Raw genomic sequence first — 18,653 nt, forward strand, 5'->3', positions numbered from 1 at the left:
AAATTTTTCTGTCTTCCTGCTGTTCTTTCCTTTCTGGGAGATTCTCAGGACTACTCTATTTTTCTCCATATTACTTTCTTGCTCTGTCTTTCACCTGGTTCTCTTCTGACTCTACAGGAATATAATACAAACTGGTTTTTTTAGTTAAATAAATAAACCTCATGGATTACATCACAGACCATAGAGCATGGTTTCTTTGTAGAAGTAAAAGAGGAAGAGCAGAAAAGGAAGGGAAAGAAGAGAAAGAAAAACAAGAGGGAAGAGGAGGAGGAGATAAGAAATCCAGTATAAATGTCATCATAAATACCCGTTTAGAGATTTCATCTTTATGCCACCAATTTAATACCACGTCTGTGATGTACCAGTCACTCTTTATTGATTGTTTCCTTGAATGAAAGACCCTGGCATTTTCATACAGTGTGGTGTTTGGTTATAGAGGATATGATACCTGTTTTACTTAAGTATATAATAACAGGACAAGTTCTGGTCCATCAATATTCTAAATCGACCTATTCCTGGAGAATAAAGCCATGAGAAACATACAAAGGTACTCCTATGTATGGTACTGCACTGTTCTTGATTCCTTCTGTCACACATAATCCCCACACTTCCTATCATTTTGAAGCAGAGAATTATGTGTGGAAAAATGCCTACACTATCGCGTCCCTACCTGAAATATGGATACGTTAAATTAAATGTAGGTTTAAATTCTATATATTATCATTTGCCAATTTTTATCACCTGGCAGGTTCTTTTTCGTTTTTCTTTTTCTCTGATGTTGTTGTTTGGTAGCATCTTAGAATCACTAATTCACATTTTGTTCAGTAGGCTGTGAATATCATAGATCTGTCAGAATCTATGATATTCATAGCCATTTAACATGGCTAAAGAGGAATCACTGAAGAAATAAATTAGTGAAGAAAGAAGGTGCATGCAGAAAGTAAGGAAGAGTGGTAAAAAGAGGAAAGAATGAAGAAATTTATTTGACGTTTCCAAGATGAATACAGCAGGAATTACTTTGAAAAAAAAATCAGACTTATTTCAATATTTACTGACCCTTGTATAACTTTTTTCCATTAAAACTGTACTAGAAATTGGATTTATTTTGCACTGAGAATCAACTAAATAGCCAAAAGGCATAGAAATAAATGAAAAAGAATCTGAATGATTTCATTGAATTGGAGTTTATTGGCTGTAATACAAAATTATAAAGTTTTGTTTTCCATCCAGAGAATAACAATAATTTCTAATGCATTTGTTCAAACGTGGTGTAGAAGATAGACCAATAAATATTTCCTTAAAACCCCTGATATAAAATTATACCTTAAGTTCTATTTAAACGTTCAGGCTTATGGAAACATAATGTACTCATGAGTTGATTATGTGGTTTTTCAAAATTTATGGTTCACAAAGAATCACCTAGAGAGGGTGATAACATTAGATTCTTACTACACCTCCTAGAGTCTTATTCATATGCCTGGAAAGAGGGCCTATGGTTTTGCATTTCTAACAAGATGTCAGGTGATGCTCATTCTGATGGTCACATGTACCACATTTTGAGGAACAATAGACTAGCACACAAAATATGCCTAAACTTTAAAAATGTTTTTTGTGTGTACTGAGCTCTGAGTATATTATTTTATCCAACCAAGAAGTGCATTTTGTACAATTTGCCTAGGGACTCAGTGGCACTAATCTTTCCTCCTGTCTAGGGTAATCATGTTAACACATGGCTTCCAGTGAGAAACAGGAACCCCTAAAGATTCAAAGGAAATAATGTCAATAACCAAACATATGCATCAAGTTCTTACTTAAGATATAGATTGCTGAGCTTCTGTGGCCATTGGACTTTAAAAATAAGAACTGTTTTATTATGAAATAGTTAATTACTGTATTTTGACAAACATTTGAATATGCTTTAAGACTTAAAATACACTAAAGTCAGTAGAATAAGGGTACATTGTAATAACTTTTAGGAGACACACTCAATACAAATGGCTTCAATTTTGTTATGTCAGTTGTCACCACATATTTGAGATCCAGACAAATTTTGGTAAGATGGTATCATTTTGGGTATGGAGTTTTCCCTTCTTGGACGGGCATTTGTTGAAATAGGGCAGATGGTGTTCCACACACACTTTTACCATTCCAATTCATTTCTACCCTTACTGTAGCATACTTTTTTCTTTGTCCTATTCATGCATACCTAGACAAACACTGGGATTAACAAGTGAAGTGTATATATTTTTCTGGTGACTCCACTTCACAATCACTTATTGTGAAGTGGAAGTTTATTCTTCATATCTGGCAAGACAGATTTGGGACATTATGTTTAGCTCAATAATATAATCTCATCATTGACATAATTTAGAAAAACAAATGTAGGATGTCAGTGTATAAATACATCAGTCCTCTAGAAAAGCACACCATCTCCGGGCTTCGCAATTTCAGCTTCTCGAACTTTCCGTCTCATCTTGGACAAAGGTAATGTATTCACAGACAATCTAATATATCTTTGTCTCATTTTTATTTGCTAGAGTGAGTTGTAAATTATTTTTTAAATGTATCTAATTTATTGACAACTTTCCATAAAGAAATTCTGAAAGAAGTGGTGATCCTATGTTAGGATCTGAAGGTGAGGCCAGGATCCCAGTGCCTCTGAGTTGACAGCAATGCTGTACCAAACGAATGATGAGGAACAAGGCGGAGATGAGCTCCATGGGCTCTGTTGGTGACATAACCTAGAAGTCCTTTTATTTTCTTGGCTAAATATAAAATATTCTCCCATGTGATAATTTGTTTTACCGTTAAAGTTCAAGGTTATATTGTATAAGAAAATGATCTTTAAATATAGCATAAGCTCTCTTTTTGCAACTCTGTGTATTATTTTAAAGGTTAATTAACCTTCATCAAAGTTACTGCAGTACCATCACTAACTCGGTTTTATATTACCTTGTCATCATCCTTTTTTCATTCAAATAGTTTCTGATTTTCTGTATTATTAGCACTGTATGTCAGACTTTTATTAATGTATTTCATTTAATCTATATTCAGTTCATTTGTGATTTGGTTCAAAACAAGTTGTTGTACTATGTGAAACTTCAACATTGTGTTCTTTGGATAATATTCTTTCAAAGACCCTAATTATCCATCTGGATATCTGTCTATCCATAGAAGACCAGTTTCTGTGAATTATCCTTAATCCTCTACTTTCAATAAAATTGAGGTATGAACATTAAAAACTGCATTATTGGTAGCATAACATAAATGAATGTTTGGTTAAGCAGTAGATGATTTTTAAAATGTTATCAAGAAATATATGATTTCCTCAGTTTGTCCAATGACAAAGTCCTGAGTTTCAACCAATGATGCAAAATCATTAGGTAAGGAACACCAGAAATACCATCAGTCACAAACTGTGCTTTGTATTTTAAAGTTTCAAGTTATTATATAGGAATACAGGCTTAAATTTATCATTAGGAAAAAAAAAACTGATGTTACTCTTGTTCTATCAAAACGATGGCCAAAATGATTAGGAAGGAAAAAGCTTTTATCATTATTTACCTTATACTTTGCAAATTGTTTTTATTTAGAAGTCTATAACTAAGAAATAAATAATCTGCTTTACTTCTTATAGAACAACAAGAGTACTGAGTTCATTGTATAAACTGAATTACAAATATATATACCAAAGAGTCCCTGATTTGGATAATTTCATTGACTAGGGTGATTTGGAGATTAAATTATTTTTACCAAATTCAATTTATCAATGTATCTACAAATATTTTCCCTGAAACTTCTTAAAATTTCATTTTACTCTACCCATTATCTTTCATTTTCTAATACTAGTGGTACACCAACTCCAGAGTCTTCAAGTCAGAACCTGACTTACTTTCTCAAAATCTATCATAAAACCTGTCTGTTTCTTGTAATTTTACCTTCCAAATACTTTTTTAATCTCTGCCTTAAGCATTATTCCATATGTTATTATGTAACGTCCCTAAAATTTTACAACAATCGAAATGGTCAGCCTGTCCTCACTATTGTTCTTCTCACCTGATGAACTATTTCATTTCCTACATACTATCCTCTTTCTCATTTTTATTTCTTTGCAGGTTCCCTAAACCTCTTTACTTGCTCTATGTAATGTTATACAAGCTTTACCTTTTTTCTTTACTTTAATGTTTCTACCTTATCTTGATCTGTTTAGAATGTCCTGTTTTTATGTCTTCGTGATATATTAATATTTCTATACCACAACAATGTCCCATACTTGTTTCTAAGTTCCATGGTGTCACACAACGTGTTTTAACATTCTGTACTTCTAGCCTGTTTCACAAAGCTGTGGGTCATAGTTTGATCAATAAATGATCTGAAAGCAGAGGGATGAATATATTACTGATTTATCACATATGCTTTTACAGGACTCGGCCAAATATGAAGATCCTTGCCTTGGCCTTTATCATGGCTCTCATGTTTGCCATGATTGTAAGTATACCAGAAAATTTTGAAGAATATGTTCTTAGTAATTATTCAGAGAATGTCTCTTCTTTCTTGTGCGCAGTACACATTGCCTGAGCACAGCTTTGTCAATTCTAAAGTTTTGAATGAAAATTTTCCTGAATTAAGTTACATCAGTACAGTAAGGACTTAAAATTAATCTTTGGTACACACATAGTGACTCTAAGCACACATAGGAGTGCAAGAGTGAAAACAATAAAAATCTAAAAATAGAGAAAACCATAATTATAACACCAGACTCCTGGAAAATCTATATTTAAACAGACATAGCTTAAACCATAACTATCTAAAAACATTGGTTTTGAGCTAACCCAAATTTTAAATTTTTAATTTCACTCTGCTAGTCACAAGAATAGATTTTATTTTAATCACACACAAAAGAAATTTGGACTAAAGTAAATTCCTATTGGAATGTAGCAAATTAGCTATAGCCAAAGCCTAGCCCTCATTCATGTTAAAGGTGTCATTAAACATAAAAAAATCTAGCTGAGTATATGTGTATCAGTTACCTAAGACTTTGCCTTCATTTGTTAATCATAATAGGGGCAGCTAAGCACATTTTGACACTCAGCCTGGAATGATAATTGAGATGTTCACTCTTTTCTTCTTTTTCTTTTTCAAGGGAGCTGATTCTTCATCTGAAGAGGTAAGGCACTTTCATCTTCTAGGAAACTTGATAATTAAACATGGTTAACAATTTTAATTTTTTTCTTTATTTTAACAGAAACATCATTACTATAGAGACAGATACTATGTAAGTATTACTCAGATAATGGGGTATAATGAAACACATTTTCTTCTCTGAGTATTTGTTCTATTATAAAAATCAATATTTATCTCTGAAACATGTCTTTATGGTGAATGGTTGAAGTATATACTTAGTTTTATGATATACTGGTAAATGACCCACAGGTTGTATACTGGTAGGATTTAGAGAGAGACATATAAAGTTACCCTGAAGAAGCCAGTTAATTTCACAAAATGTAATATCTTCGGTAAATACTTGCCTTGGCCTGAAGAATAATTAAAATTCTAAATCTCTAAAATATAACACATGCCTAAGGGAGCAGAGAGGCTCCAAAAGCACCATGGTATGGTAAGTTTTCACCTATTTGATGCTTGTGGAGAATGACGAAGTCATTAGGAAAAGTTAAATTGATTTTGTTAAATAAGATGTAAATTTTGATTTATCTAGCATTTTAAAAATAAAATATATTTTCAACACCATATTATTTTCACATACCAATCAATATAAGTTCTCAAAAATTCTACTAATATACTAGGTATATATGAATTTTAACAAGGCACTAAATTAAAAGATGAAGAAGGAGGGATAGGATATTGAAAATAACAGGAGTGAATATTAAAGAAAGTAGGAATTTTAAGACAGTAAGGTCATTATAGGCCAAGAATGAGAAGTAGCAATTCCACCAAACCTGAAATTAACAAATTCCTTCTCCCTGGAAAATTCAAGCCTGGGCAAAATAGGAGCTGGGAGGTAATGTTTTAAGGATTATTTCCAACTTGTGTGAGTAGTTGTCTATAATCAGTGGATCCACCTGTATTATAAAACAACAGAATTTGTCAACAAAAGTATAGCTGGAAATGGTTTCCTATTTTTCTCTTCCTTTAACCACTGTTTCTGAAAAAAAAGTGAAAACCTAAGTAAAAACTTGAAAAATCAAACATGTAGATGATCTATGAGTTTCTACCAACTTTAAAACTCAGATTCTAATTGGAATTACTGTGAAATATTTACACTGTCATTGTCTCAATTCTCTGTCATTGTTTTTTCAGGGAGGGGGAGGGGCTTACCCTTATCCCTATCAACCATATCCACAGCCCTATCCATACCCTTATCCATATGGAAGATAGTAACCACAGGACAGATTATAGAGGTAAGCTGCAACTAGTGACATTTAAAAAATATTTTTGTCTTCTTATTTTTATTTATTGTTACTTTTTAAATCCTCACCAGAGGACTTGTTTTTATTGATTTTAGAGGGAGAGGGAGAATGGGGGTGGGGGGAGAGAGAGAGAGTGAAATACTAATTTGCAACAGAGAAACATAATATGGTTGCCTTTCATAAGTGTCCAGACCAGGGATCTAACCTGCAACCTAGGTATGTCCGCGGACAGGAAATGGAACCTGTAACCATTTTGGCATAAGGGACAATGCTCCACCAACTGGGCCACCCGGCAGGGTCTTAGTGACATGTTTTGTTCTCCAGAAATTTCAGTGGTGAGAGTTAAAACAAGAATAAATAAATTCAAGCCATCAAACCAAAAACACACCAGTTAAAGCAACATAGCCAGGTGTAGCTCTCCTAAAGTGCATTTATTCGTCTAAAACCTTTTGAAAGAAAACATCCGTCTTAGCATGGTTAGAGGTGGGATTTTGAAATGGGAACTCTGGTGTGTGTTTGTTTGTTTAATCCTGGTTCAACAACTCCCAGTTTCATGACCTTAAATTATTCCTAATCTTTCTAAATCCTAAACTATTCTTAATCCAAAAAAAAAAAAAAAAAAAAACACTGCTTTTTTCTCATGGACAAGCTGGCATTCAAATATGTGACCACTTCGTAAAATTGGTGAGACTATGGACAGGCACATTCCATCGATGCCTGGGATTAGACTTGTGTATATTATTGTGACTCCATGATGCCTTGCCACTAAACCTGTGCCTGAATATCTTTCTAGAATGTAACCTTTGGAGCAGCAGCACAAATGCCATCTGCGAACTCATCAGAAACTTAAAGTCTGAGGCCCCACCCAGAGCTATTCAATCAGAATCTATATTTTAATAAGGCCCCTATTTGATTCAGACCAAAACAGAGTTTGAGACACTTTGCCTTGGTGCTGTGGTGAGCATAGGGATAGGGACACTGCTCCACTCTAATTCCAACAAGAAGAGAAGGAAATATTACCAATGATTCTTAAAAAGTCACTTTCATCTCAAACAACATTAAGTATGTGTTACAAACTCAGGAAAGATTAAATATCACTACAAAATAAAGCAGTTCTATAATTCAAAGTTGAAACACTTCTAACAGGTCTCAATTACTTTTAAATGCACGTGGATAATTTATTCAAATTGAATTCACATTATTGACAGGGCGAAGAGTCTGAACGTACTCCCTAGGCATTAAGTAATAGCTTTATATAATTGATCAAGAAAGAATGTATTACAAGTATTATTTGGGACATACAAATATGGATGAAATGTGCGTGCTGTATTTAATGAAAGGGGCCAGGGACCTGAGACAGGGTCATGACAGAAAGACTTAAAAGTCATACGAGAAAGAAGACTATGAAAAGCAATCAACAAATCTGATGATGGATGGAATGAAAGATGGAAGCAGGGAAGAGGAAGAAAAAGAAATGGATGCAAGTTCTCAGGACTAGACTAGCACATAAGAGTGCTTAGCAAATAAGCCTCTCAGAAAAGAACCAATGTCCTCCTGTTGTCTATCCGTTTGTTGGGGTCGTAGGGGTTATTTTGTTTAGTTTTGTTTTTCAGGGAGTTTTGCTCCGTCCTATGTTTTGCTGGGTTTATATTAGGATATGTTTAAAAATGTTAGTTTTGAAGGTGAATAACATTCAAATTCAAAAGCCCAGTGAGCTACCAGGAAGAATTGTATCTCATGTGAGAAGTGGCCAATTAGGAAAAAAAAGATAGAAGTTTATGCAACAGGTTTTTTATTATTTATTCAATATTTCTTAAGATCTTAATGTGTGTAAAAGAAAAAGTCACAGCTTGGTATACAATTACTTTGGTGATGAGACAAAGGCATGGAAATTAGGAGCTCTTTAAATGACTGGAAAGAAGCAATTGGAAATAAATGCGGTTACTGGTTATATTATTTTAGGAAATAGGCGTCCATCTGGAATATGTATTCATTCAGTTACCAGATAGTTCTGGACCTCATTGTGAGCATGCAGTGAGATAGCACTGGATTATAAATACCATAGAGCCAGAATCTCTGCAGTAGAGCTGACTCCCTAGTTATAAAGGCAGATATCAAAGCTGGCCATCATCAGTCAGAATATCATTTGACAAAACAGTGATGTGACTGGATGTGTTCTTGAAACCTATGACAAAGGCAGGAGTCTGGCCAGTGGGTGAGGGGAACACTGACAACTCATAAAGAAGTTCATTGGAAACTATCACAGTTATTTAAGATGAAAAATAAGAGCTTATGCTAAGAAGTAAGAGAGGTACCAGCAATTCATTCCAAAGTGAATCTGATTAGATGACTACTTTAGATAATTTTAGTTAAGCTTTTTCATGTGAATGATTTTAACCAAGGCATGGTTTGGGTCCAGGATCTTTTGTCATGTCAAGGAAACCCTTATACTAACACAGACAAAGAAAGACTTTATTCAGAAAAAAAGACAATGGCCATGGGGAGAATGCTCAAATCTCAGAAATCTCAAAACTTCTCGGAATCTAACAGGAAAAACCTTTTTAAAAAGGGCACACAGAGGTAGGCAAAGATTAGCACCAGCTTTTAAAGGAAAGGTGGGCAGGCATGTAGAAATGACCAGTAGGGCATAGTGTCCACTGTGGTTAATCAATTCTCAGGATAAGCTGATAGAGTGGGCATGTTCCACTTTGTAATTCATGTTCAAGCTTCAGAACAAGCAGAACTGAGAGTCACAGAACAGTCTGACTATCATCTGGTAGAGACCAAGTAAAGGATAACAAACAGGCAATTGTGAAAACTTGGTCAGACCCAAAGAAATAGATATGGGTAAAATTCAAAAACAGGAAAGCCTAACGATATTAGCAATGACTTAGTGTGTAGTTTAATGAAAGGAATGTTTTCCTTCTCTCCACAGGCTTGGACAGAAGTCTTCTTTGCTCTCTACTCATGATGATTCTCCTTACTTAAAAATGACTTCTCCATCCAGCAACATATTATCAGCCCACATACAATAAATGCATCCAAAGTGCTTTTGAAAGCATATTTTATAAAATAATCAAAAAGTAGAACATTATTTGTATTTTCTCATGTATCAGATTGGAACTTAAAAAAAATTTGACCCATAAATAATGTTTCTGTATACAAATTCCAGCTGTCAAAAAGAAGTCAATCAGATTGTGATAGATGAACAACACACACCTGAGATCAATGATCAATAGTTTAACACAGTAGTAATGACATTCTCTTCACTATTTGTTTTCTATTTTTGTTCTCTGTATTGACGTATCTTAAAATTTAAAAAAAAAAATCTTTCCTGGCACAATAAATCGCTCTATGAAGCATATACCAGATATACCATGGTTTTAATTTCCTATAATTGATGAAACAAAGTACGAAACTTAATGACAAAGAAAGAACAGCAGAGCCATGCTCTTGGTGATAGGTCCAGGGTGCAATTTGACTTTGCTTTCTCTTTTTCTCCAGCATATTGGCCATTCTTAACAATTCTTGGTTTACAAATTCATCACTGCAATCTTTGTTGTCACAAAGCCATCTCCCTCTTTGTCTCTTCTTATAAAAACACCAGTCATATTTAATTAAGGACATTCACCTTACTCCTGGAAAACCAGGTCTTAACTAATTACATCTGCAATTACTCATATTTCCAAGTGAGATCACATTCTGAGGTACAGAGAGTTAGGACATATCTTTGCATTAGAACACAATTGAGTGCATGGCACCCATGTTTCTCTTGATTCTCATTAACATTTTTTGAATTGATTACATGCCAACACAATATTCTTTAGTATTTCAATATTTTTCAAGGAAAGACATACAATGTTATTTTATCATCTTCTAGATAATGATTATAGAAGAAAACAAGTTATGACATTGCTGGATGACTATTCAAAGGGCAAGATAATCATCTTGGCAATCTCATTTTAATTGTGAAATAGTCTGTATTAAATAAATTCCTATCCATGTAGTGTACACAAAAATCACTAGAATACATTGTCTTTAATCATAACAAAAACGAATTTCCTTTTAGCAGGTGGCTAGAAAAATAGCTCAGCTATATTATGGTTTTAAATATTGGTAGCTAAAATCCACTAATTACAATGTAGTACAATTTTTATGAGATTGAAACATTCATTACTGAAAAATCATGGACAGAGGGCTTCTCTTCCTCAGTAGAGCTGTCAAAACTAAAGGCAATCTCCATCCTACATGGGTAGCACAAAACAAAGAGAGTAACTTTGGAACCAAAGAAACTGAAAGGGAACAGCAGGAGAGTAGTAAGGCTCTGACCCTGAGGCAAGAATCTGAGAGTTATGAAAGTCTGGTAGAATTGCTGGAGGTTGAAATCATGTTCTTTCCTGGGATCACAAGGAAATCTTTCCATGGGCCCACACACAGGAGATTTTGGAGTGGCAAGATTTACTCAGATGAATATAAATGGCTGGCTCTGGGTTTTTAATATCCCTTCTCTGCTTGCTCCTCCATAGAAAAAGTCCAACTGTGTGTCTTCAGCAACACTAAAAAAAAGAAAGGCCACTGTCTAGAGTTTCTGTTTCATATTAAAGCTTAGTCTTTTGGAACCCATAGGAGGCTGCTAATAGTCTCAGTCCCCATCCAGGTAGCTTAGGTCTGTTCCCAGCTCTGCTGTTGCACCCAGGCTTCTGCTTGAAGCCTGTGTTTGGAGTTCACAGAGCTGCTATGCCTGCTATGCAGAGAACATGTGAGTAAATGGGGCACATGTGTTTCACTGAAGGAGAAAGAGCTTCTATGTTAAGGTTGGTTATATTATATCAGGCTTGGGAGACAGGATGCTTTTTCAGATAACTAATCAACTTCCAAAGCTTTGTGGGCTTCTAAAGGGTCCACTTCCCTAGCAATTCCTTCTTTCCCCAGGCTAGACTCACAGGCCTCTTTGGTCTCCATTTGGGCTCTTTTTGTGCATGTCAACGAAGCACCTTACCTGCACCATTTTTATTTCTACTGCTCTAGTGCTTATTCCACCCATAGTCTAGGGGAGTGGAATCAGCAGATTCTAAAGACTGGCCTTCCTCCAAGTAGACAGGCTGGGGAGGGGGGGGTTGTTAATCTCTTTTGCAGGACAATGCTGTGATCCTCTGAAGTATGCGTAGCTGTAGCTCCTGGCTAAGCAAGCAGGCTTATGCTCACTGGTTGACTATACTCAACAAGGTCTAATTCCCTTTGCATCTTTACTTTATTAGGGACTAGCTAACTATGCGTAGTAGTAGAATTATGATTTATACATCCTGTGTGCTTTCTCCTGAATTTCTTTTAGACCCTCTGGTTTATACATTTTGGCTGACATGTAAAAGAAGGCTGAAATTGAACAAATAAAACATGAAACTTTGTTGTGCCTCTCCTCCAGTTTCAGTTAATTTTTGCCCTGTACTTGCTTAGATTCAACACCTAAGAATAATAATGTTCTCCTCTGCACTTCAATAGGCTCTGCCTCTAATATTAACAAATTTATATAGTTGATTAAATCCTCAACCCACTATTTGTGACCACAGTGAGGTTTATTCATGAAGAGGTTCAAGAACAGCATGGCTTCAAAATATGTGTGTCTTTAACTGACAGAGGTCATATAGACATTCTTTTAATTAGTCATTATTAATAAAATTAAGCATTGAGAGGTAACTTTGCTTTGTGGTTTTCTTTTGAAAGAGGCTAGATTCAAGTATTAGCTTTCAAATATCTGATTAATACCCGACCATCAAAGAGATATCCTTACATTTATATACTTTTTTTCAAGTGTTTCAACTCACTCTTTCACTTTGTGGTGACATGAATCTGTTCCTTTTCTGGACCATCACTCCACGGAGCCAGCAGGTGGTTGCCATATCTAAGTTTCCATCAACTAGGCTAACACTGTTAACCTGGCACTAGTGATTCTCTGAGACATTGCCCCACCCAACTCTAGGGCCCAACCCAAGCTTTGCAATACCAAGAACCTGATTCGTCTCATGCTGTGGACATTCCTAAAATCTTCCAAAGAAACAACATCTGGCCTTGGTTCACAATGGCCTCTCTTGGGTGCCTCCTACCCTAGCACCATCAGAAGTAGCAGCCATCTTAAGATTGTTTTGTAGATTATGCCAGGTAACCTTGGGCAGGGCACAATTAGCACATGACTTTGGTCTGCAGCACCCAGAAGGCCCCAGAGCCTGCGAATCCAGTGGACAACTTCAGACCACATCAAAGCACCACCCAAACTCCTCCACTAAAGACACAATAAAGCAGTGAACTCAGCAGACACAGAAGCCCCACTTAAGTAAGTCCTGCTCTGTGATGTCGACCCCTGTGCAGCTGATACTACATAATGGTTGACATTGGACCTGACAGCCCATCAGCCTGGTGGTAAATCCCTTCAACTGAGTTGCCAACAGCAATCAAAGTTCAACTACAAAAGGAGAATGGACACAGTCCACATGGGTAGTACACCTGGAGTACCTAGTTTTGGTAATTGGAGAGGCTATGTCAGAGGACCCTACAGGGCACCTACTAAATTAGGCCACTCTACCAAGCCCAAGGGACATAGCAGCTCTACCTAATACATAGAAACACACACAAAAAGATAGCCTACATGAGGAAACAAAGAAATATGGCCCAAATGGAAGAACAGAACAAAACTCTAGAAAAAAAAACTAAACAAAATGGACAAAAACAATCTACTAGAAGCAAGAATCCAGAACACTGGCTATAAGGCTGCTCAGGGAACTTAGGGGAAGAATAGATGAACTTAGTAAGAACTTCAAAAAGAGATAGGAAACATAAAAATAAAGAGAGAAAACATAAAATTAAGAACCAGTTTAAATGAAGAATACACTAACTGAAATGAATATATATAAGGAAACAAAAGTGGAGAAAATGAAACAAAGATCAAATCAGAGATGTGGGAGAAAAGAAAGCAGAAAACATTCAATCAGAACAGCAAAAAGAAAAAAAATCCAAAAACATGAGAACAGTATAAGGACCTTTGGGACAACTTAAAACATGCCAAAATTTGCCTCATAGTGTTGCCAGAAAGAAAGAGAGAGCAAGAAACTGAAAATCATTTTAAAAAATAATAACAGAAACCCCCCCCAAGCTGGTAATGGAAATGGACATATAAGTCCAAGAAGCACAGAAAGTCTCAAACAAAATGAAACCTAAGAGATACACATTAAGACACATTATAATTAAAATGCCAAAAGTTAACAAAAAAGAGAATCTCAAAAGCAGCACAAGCAAAGCAGTTAGTTACCTACAAGAAAGCTCCCATAACACTGTCAGCTGATTTCTCAACAGAAACTTTACAGGCCAGAAGGGAATGGCAAGATTGCCCGACAAAGCTATCATTCAGAACCAAAGGATGGATATAGAGCTTAGCTAGAAAAAGCTAAAGGAGTTTATTGCCACCAAACCAGCATTATAAGAAATGTTAAAAGATCTTTAAGAAGAGAAAAAAAGGTAAAAAATATAACTAAGACAGCAATAAATACATATCTATCAACAATTAATTTAAATGCAAATAGAGTAAATGCTCCAACAAAGAAATATGGAGGCTGAATGCATAACAACAAAAAAAAACCCAAACCCTTATACATGCTGTCTACAAGAGACTCACTTCAGTTAAAAGACACACTCACACTGAACATAAAGAGAGGGAAAAAGATATTTCTGAAAATGGAAGCAAATAAACAAACAAAGGCTGTAGTAACAGTATTTATAACAGACAAAATAGACTTCAAAACGAAGGCTATATAACATGAGACAAAGAAGAATCTAGAAATTTCACTTCTGGGTATTCATCTGAAGAAACCTAAAACACAAAATCAAAAAGACATACACATCCATATGTTCACTGCAGCATTATTTACAATAGCTAAGATATAAAAGCATCCTAAATGTTTATCAATAGATAAATGGATAAAGAAGAAGTGATGCATATACACAATGGAATATGATTCAGCCACAGAAAACATGAAACTTGCCATCAGTGACAACATGGATGGACCTATATGGTATTGCACTGAGTGAGATAAGTCAGACAGACGATAAACGCCATATGATTTCACTTATATGTGGAATCTGATAAAATAAATGTACAAGCCCATCATAAATAGTCTTGACAGCTACAAGATAGGAGAGTTGGGCATACAGGTGAAAAAGGTGAAGGGATTAAGAAGTATAAATAGATAGTTACAGTATAGTCATGGGAAGTAATGTACAGCATAGGGACTATAGTCAATAATATTGTAACATCTATTTATGGTTTGAGATGAGTACTAGATTTATTGGGGTGAGCACCAGTAAGTTACATAATGTCTAATCACTGAGTTGTACACCTTAAGCTAATATGATATTGTATGCCTTTTGTAATTGAAAAATAAAAATTACTTAAAATGGAAAAATCACACTTCTAAATAAGATGGATAAAAAAGAAAAAACTCTGTAAGAAAAATGCAGATTCAAAACATGGTATGTACAGTATCTTTACGGCACTAGCCTTATAAAATTGCATTAGCTCTTAACTATTTCATTTATACATGAAAGACGCTTTCATTTTCAAGGACATGGAAATGCATGATGGAGTTAAATGTGCGTTTTCCTCTTTTTATTGCAAAATAGCAGGAAACATTCTTGCCCAACAGTCTTCTAAATCAATCTCCTCTTTGTCGAGTGTGAGATTGTAAATAACATAAAATGCCACTTTACGTTTATTGTATATTTTTATTACTGACTGTCAGACATGATCTGCACACTTCCTATGAAGTTGAATGAAAAAGAATAGCAATAATGCCTCTCTTTCAATGTTTAAAATTAAAATAGAGGTCTAGTTACAATTTAAATGTTTGTAAGTGATAATTTTGATATTTGTTACTCTAGTTTTAAAATGTTGAACATTTAGAGCACTGTGCACCGCCCATGGACACGGACCGCGGTGTGGTGATGGCCGGGGAAGGTGGGGCGAGGGCTGAGTGGAAGTGGGCAAAGGGACGGGAGAAATGGGAGACGTCTGTAACAGTGGCAACAGTAAAACAAGAATTTCAGGTTAAAACTGAAGACTTGCAATGTAACTATTCATATAGGAGGAAAATTGTCAAGATTTTTCCTTAAAATTTGACGATGATCCTATAACTCGGTTTTGTCCTTTTTTGAGAACAATTATTTTCAATTAGTAAAGTATCTCAAACTTGCTAACAAATTAGTTCACCCGTGGAACATATCATAATAAAATATTTCTCCCCAAAAATGTGGGATTATTTTTAATGGTAAATAATTAGGAATACCTCAAACATTCATATAGGCCTCAGATAAGCACAAATTATAGGAATACCAATATGAAAATTTAAGTAGGCAATGACAGTAACTACTTTGGAGCTTCAATTTCCAAAGGTCTTATAGTCTCTTTGATTTCCCAATGCATTCTGCCCAAAGAGACACATAACTCATATTTTCAGATTCTTGAATAGTGCTTAGAATGTGTTGCTTTGGTCAGTGAATAAACAAAGAAAGATAGGAGAAAGAACAGGAAATAGGAAAAAACAATGTTAGACATCTTGCACTCCATTTCAAAAATGACTAGTCCAGGGAATATTTTTCTTTAAAAATTATCTGAACAGACATGAAGGGTGTAATAGAGATTATGCACCTTTAGGAAGAGAATATGTGGTACAATATTCAGAAATCTCTTGTTAAAATGATTGTTTTCAGTTATTCAGCTGCCCCTTTCAAACATATACAATACACTCTTCCTTGTAAAACCCAGAAAAGGGTTAAAAGAAATGCTTCCCAGGGGGACTCTATTAATATGACAGAGGAAAATTTTCTTAAATACATTATACAAAATTGAACTTCAAGTTTAATTTTTAGCTCAGAGAAAAAGGCAAAATAGCATATTACCAAGTCTAAGATATTTAACCAAAAGAAAATTAATAGTAATATTCTGTTTTGACTAGACTAAGTTATCCAACCAAAAGAAAATAAAGTAAATAAATTTGTGGAGAGAGGCAGTGAAAAGAGGGGTTTTTATTTTCTTTTTCTGTCACATGTACACATATCACCACATAGCCTTACATGAAAGATATGAGTCATCCAAGTCCAGATTAAATTATATGTAGTAGGATTGAATTTGTTAATTGAGACATAATAAAGTGTTGACTTCAAGGTATATATATTTTGAGGACAATTTATCAAGTGAAATCTAATAAGGCATTTAATTTTAGCAGGAGTTGTATCTATTTTATTGTTGTAAAGAATTGAGAGAAAATGAAATACTAAAATATAAATATGAATTTTAATAAAAGTCAAAATCAGTAATAACACAATTTCAGTTTTTCATTTATCTCCATGTAAGAGAAAAGAAGGAGTGTTAATATTTTAGGTTCTCCTTTTGAACAAGAATATCCATCTTTGACATAATGTTCTTAAAATATAAATGATGGAAGTCTGCAGAAAGACATACCTCATTTAAATTTGTTTCTATACTTGTTTTGTTCTTTAATAATGTTCTCCTTGTTGCCCTTTTTTTTTCTGGAAAACATGGAGACCATTAGACCATCAATCTCGCATTCAACCCCTATATAGCTTGATATAAATCTGAACCTTAATTTTCGTCTAGTCTTAAATCATAACCTGATCCTCCTCTCCTTCAACACAAACTTCTCTTTTTGTTTCCTACTCAATCTACTTTCTTAAGGATAATAATGGTGAAAATAATAATAATGACAATTATAAATCCTAAAATTTACTGACAAATTTACAGTGTTGTTTGTATGAATTTTCACAATATTTTTCTCAACCCTATTACTAGAATGTCTTGCAAATGAGAAAATTGCAGCTGAAAGAGATTAATTTGCTCCTGAAAGTCTCGATTTTATTCAGTTTTCTTTTTGTTGTTTTTCTTCTTGATTATTCTCCTTGTTAATCTTTTCATTTAGTTATTTCTTGAACTCCTCTTCTTTCTCCCATATATAACATAAATGTTCTCTAATGTTCTCCTCTCAGCCTACTTCTTATTAGGCTACTTTTTTCCATATAGTTTCTTACAGATATTAATTAGCATCAATATTCTGTGACTCCCAAATATATTTAATTATCTCCTGGACATCTCCATATATTTGTTTGTCATCAACATGAACATGAAGCACCTTGGAGGTAGAGCCAATATTTTTTCACCTGAATCTCCCAGACTCAAAACCTTATCTCTGGTTGCACTCAAAGATTGTTTTAAGTTTGTCGTCTCATATTCTTCATTACAATGTATTAAACAGTAATATAACATACACCTAAGCTGTTTGGGGCTTAAAAATGTACTTTGAGAATTTGTGAAGGACTCTCTAGTTTGGGTTTCTGTCATTGGTAATAGTTGATTGTTAAAGATCATCTTGTCATTGGAAGAGATTAAAAATCATAAAGCAGGAAAAAACATCATGAAATTTGGCTATGGGTTGTATTTTTATGGCACCATACTTATAAGATATTAATATTTCTTTGTTGAGAAGTTTACAAGTGAAACACCTTGATGTTTTCAAGGTCATAACATTTGGTCTTGGAGGAAAATGAATCATTCTTCCTTTATATTAACAATACAAGTTCTGTTATATCAGTTTTCTAAAGTCACCCACTGGTCATGGAATATAAAACAGATTAATATAAAATAGATTAAATGCCTTTTCTAGACATGGAGGTGCATTTCTTATTTCTGAATGTCAAACATAATCCAAACACATCCTGTTTTGTTTAATATAATTTGACTATATGTTGTTGAATACATAACACTATAGCTTTGTGTTCCAGCTTAAAATATAGGGTGTTTTAAATTTCACTGTGACTTATAAACCTTTTTACTTATGTTAAAGCAGTATCATTTCAATTTTAATTCCAAATTCCTTATATTCACTTTATCTATGCGTTGCTTTTTATCTACTTAGTGATGTGAACTCAGTGCCTAAAATAGTGTTTAGTATATGTTTTTTGAAAAAATAGAGAAAGAAATACAAAAAGAAAAGGACAAAGGAAGGAAGGAAGGAAGGAAGGAAGGGAGGGAGGGAGGGAGGAAAGAAGGGAGAGAGAAAAGGGCAGCAGGGAGTAAAACTGGAAAGAAAGAATATAATCAAACATGTTAGAATAAACATTGAAGATGACAGTATATTTTAAAAGTCATTCTTATTCCAATAGTTATTT

At 34.4% G+C, this 18,653-nt stretch overlaps 1 protein-coding gene across 1 annotated transcript; it reads left to right on the plus strand.

Moving 5' to 3' along the window:
• Nucleotides 1-2,371: 2,371 nt before the first annotated feature.
• On the plus strand, nt 2,372-9,792 carry STATH (statherin). The gene is made up of 6 exons (XM_054589626.1): nt 2,372-2,484; nt 4,425-4,488; nt 5,144-5,167; nt 5,246-5,275; nt 6,319-6,419; nt 9,364-9,792. The coding sequence occupies exons 1-5, from the start codon at nt 2,387-2,389 to the stop codon at nt 6,394-6,396; spliced, it is 294 nt and encodes a 97-aa protein (XP_054445601.1). The 5' UTR covers nt 2,372-2,386; the 3' UTR covers nt 6,397-6,419; nt 9,364-9,792.
• Nucleotides 9,793-18,653: the final 8,861 nt, after the last annotated feature.

This window comes from Pteronotus mesoamericanus, unplaced genomic scaffold (assembly GCF_021234165.1).
Source record: "Pteronotus mesoamericanus isolate MK-2021 breed Mesoamerican mustached bat unplaced genomic scaffold, CSHL_Meso_final contig_130, whole genome shotgun sequence".
Taxonomy (NCBI): domain Eukaryota; kingdom Metazoa; phylum Chordata; class Mammalia; order Chiroptera; family Mormoopidae; genus Pteronotus; species Pteronotus mesoamericanus.

Coding starts and splice junctions, on each gene's coding strand:
- STATH (XM_054589626.1), top strand. CDS start 2,387: ATGTCAGTGTATAAATACATCAGTCCTCTAGAAAAGCACACCATCTCC. Junction 4,489..5,143: donor CTCTCATGTTTGCCATGATT/GTAAGTATACCA, acceptor TTCTTTTTCAAG/GGAGCTGATTCTTCATCTGA. Junction 5,276..6,318: donor ACTATAGAGACAGATACTAT/GTAAGTATTACT, acceptor TTGTTTTTTCAG/GGAGGGGGAGGGGCTTACCC.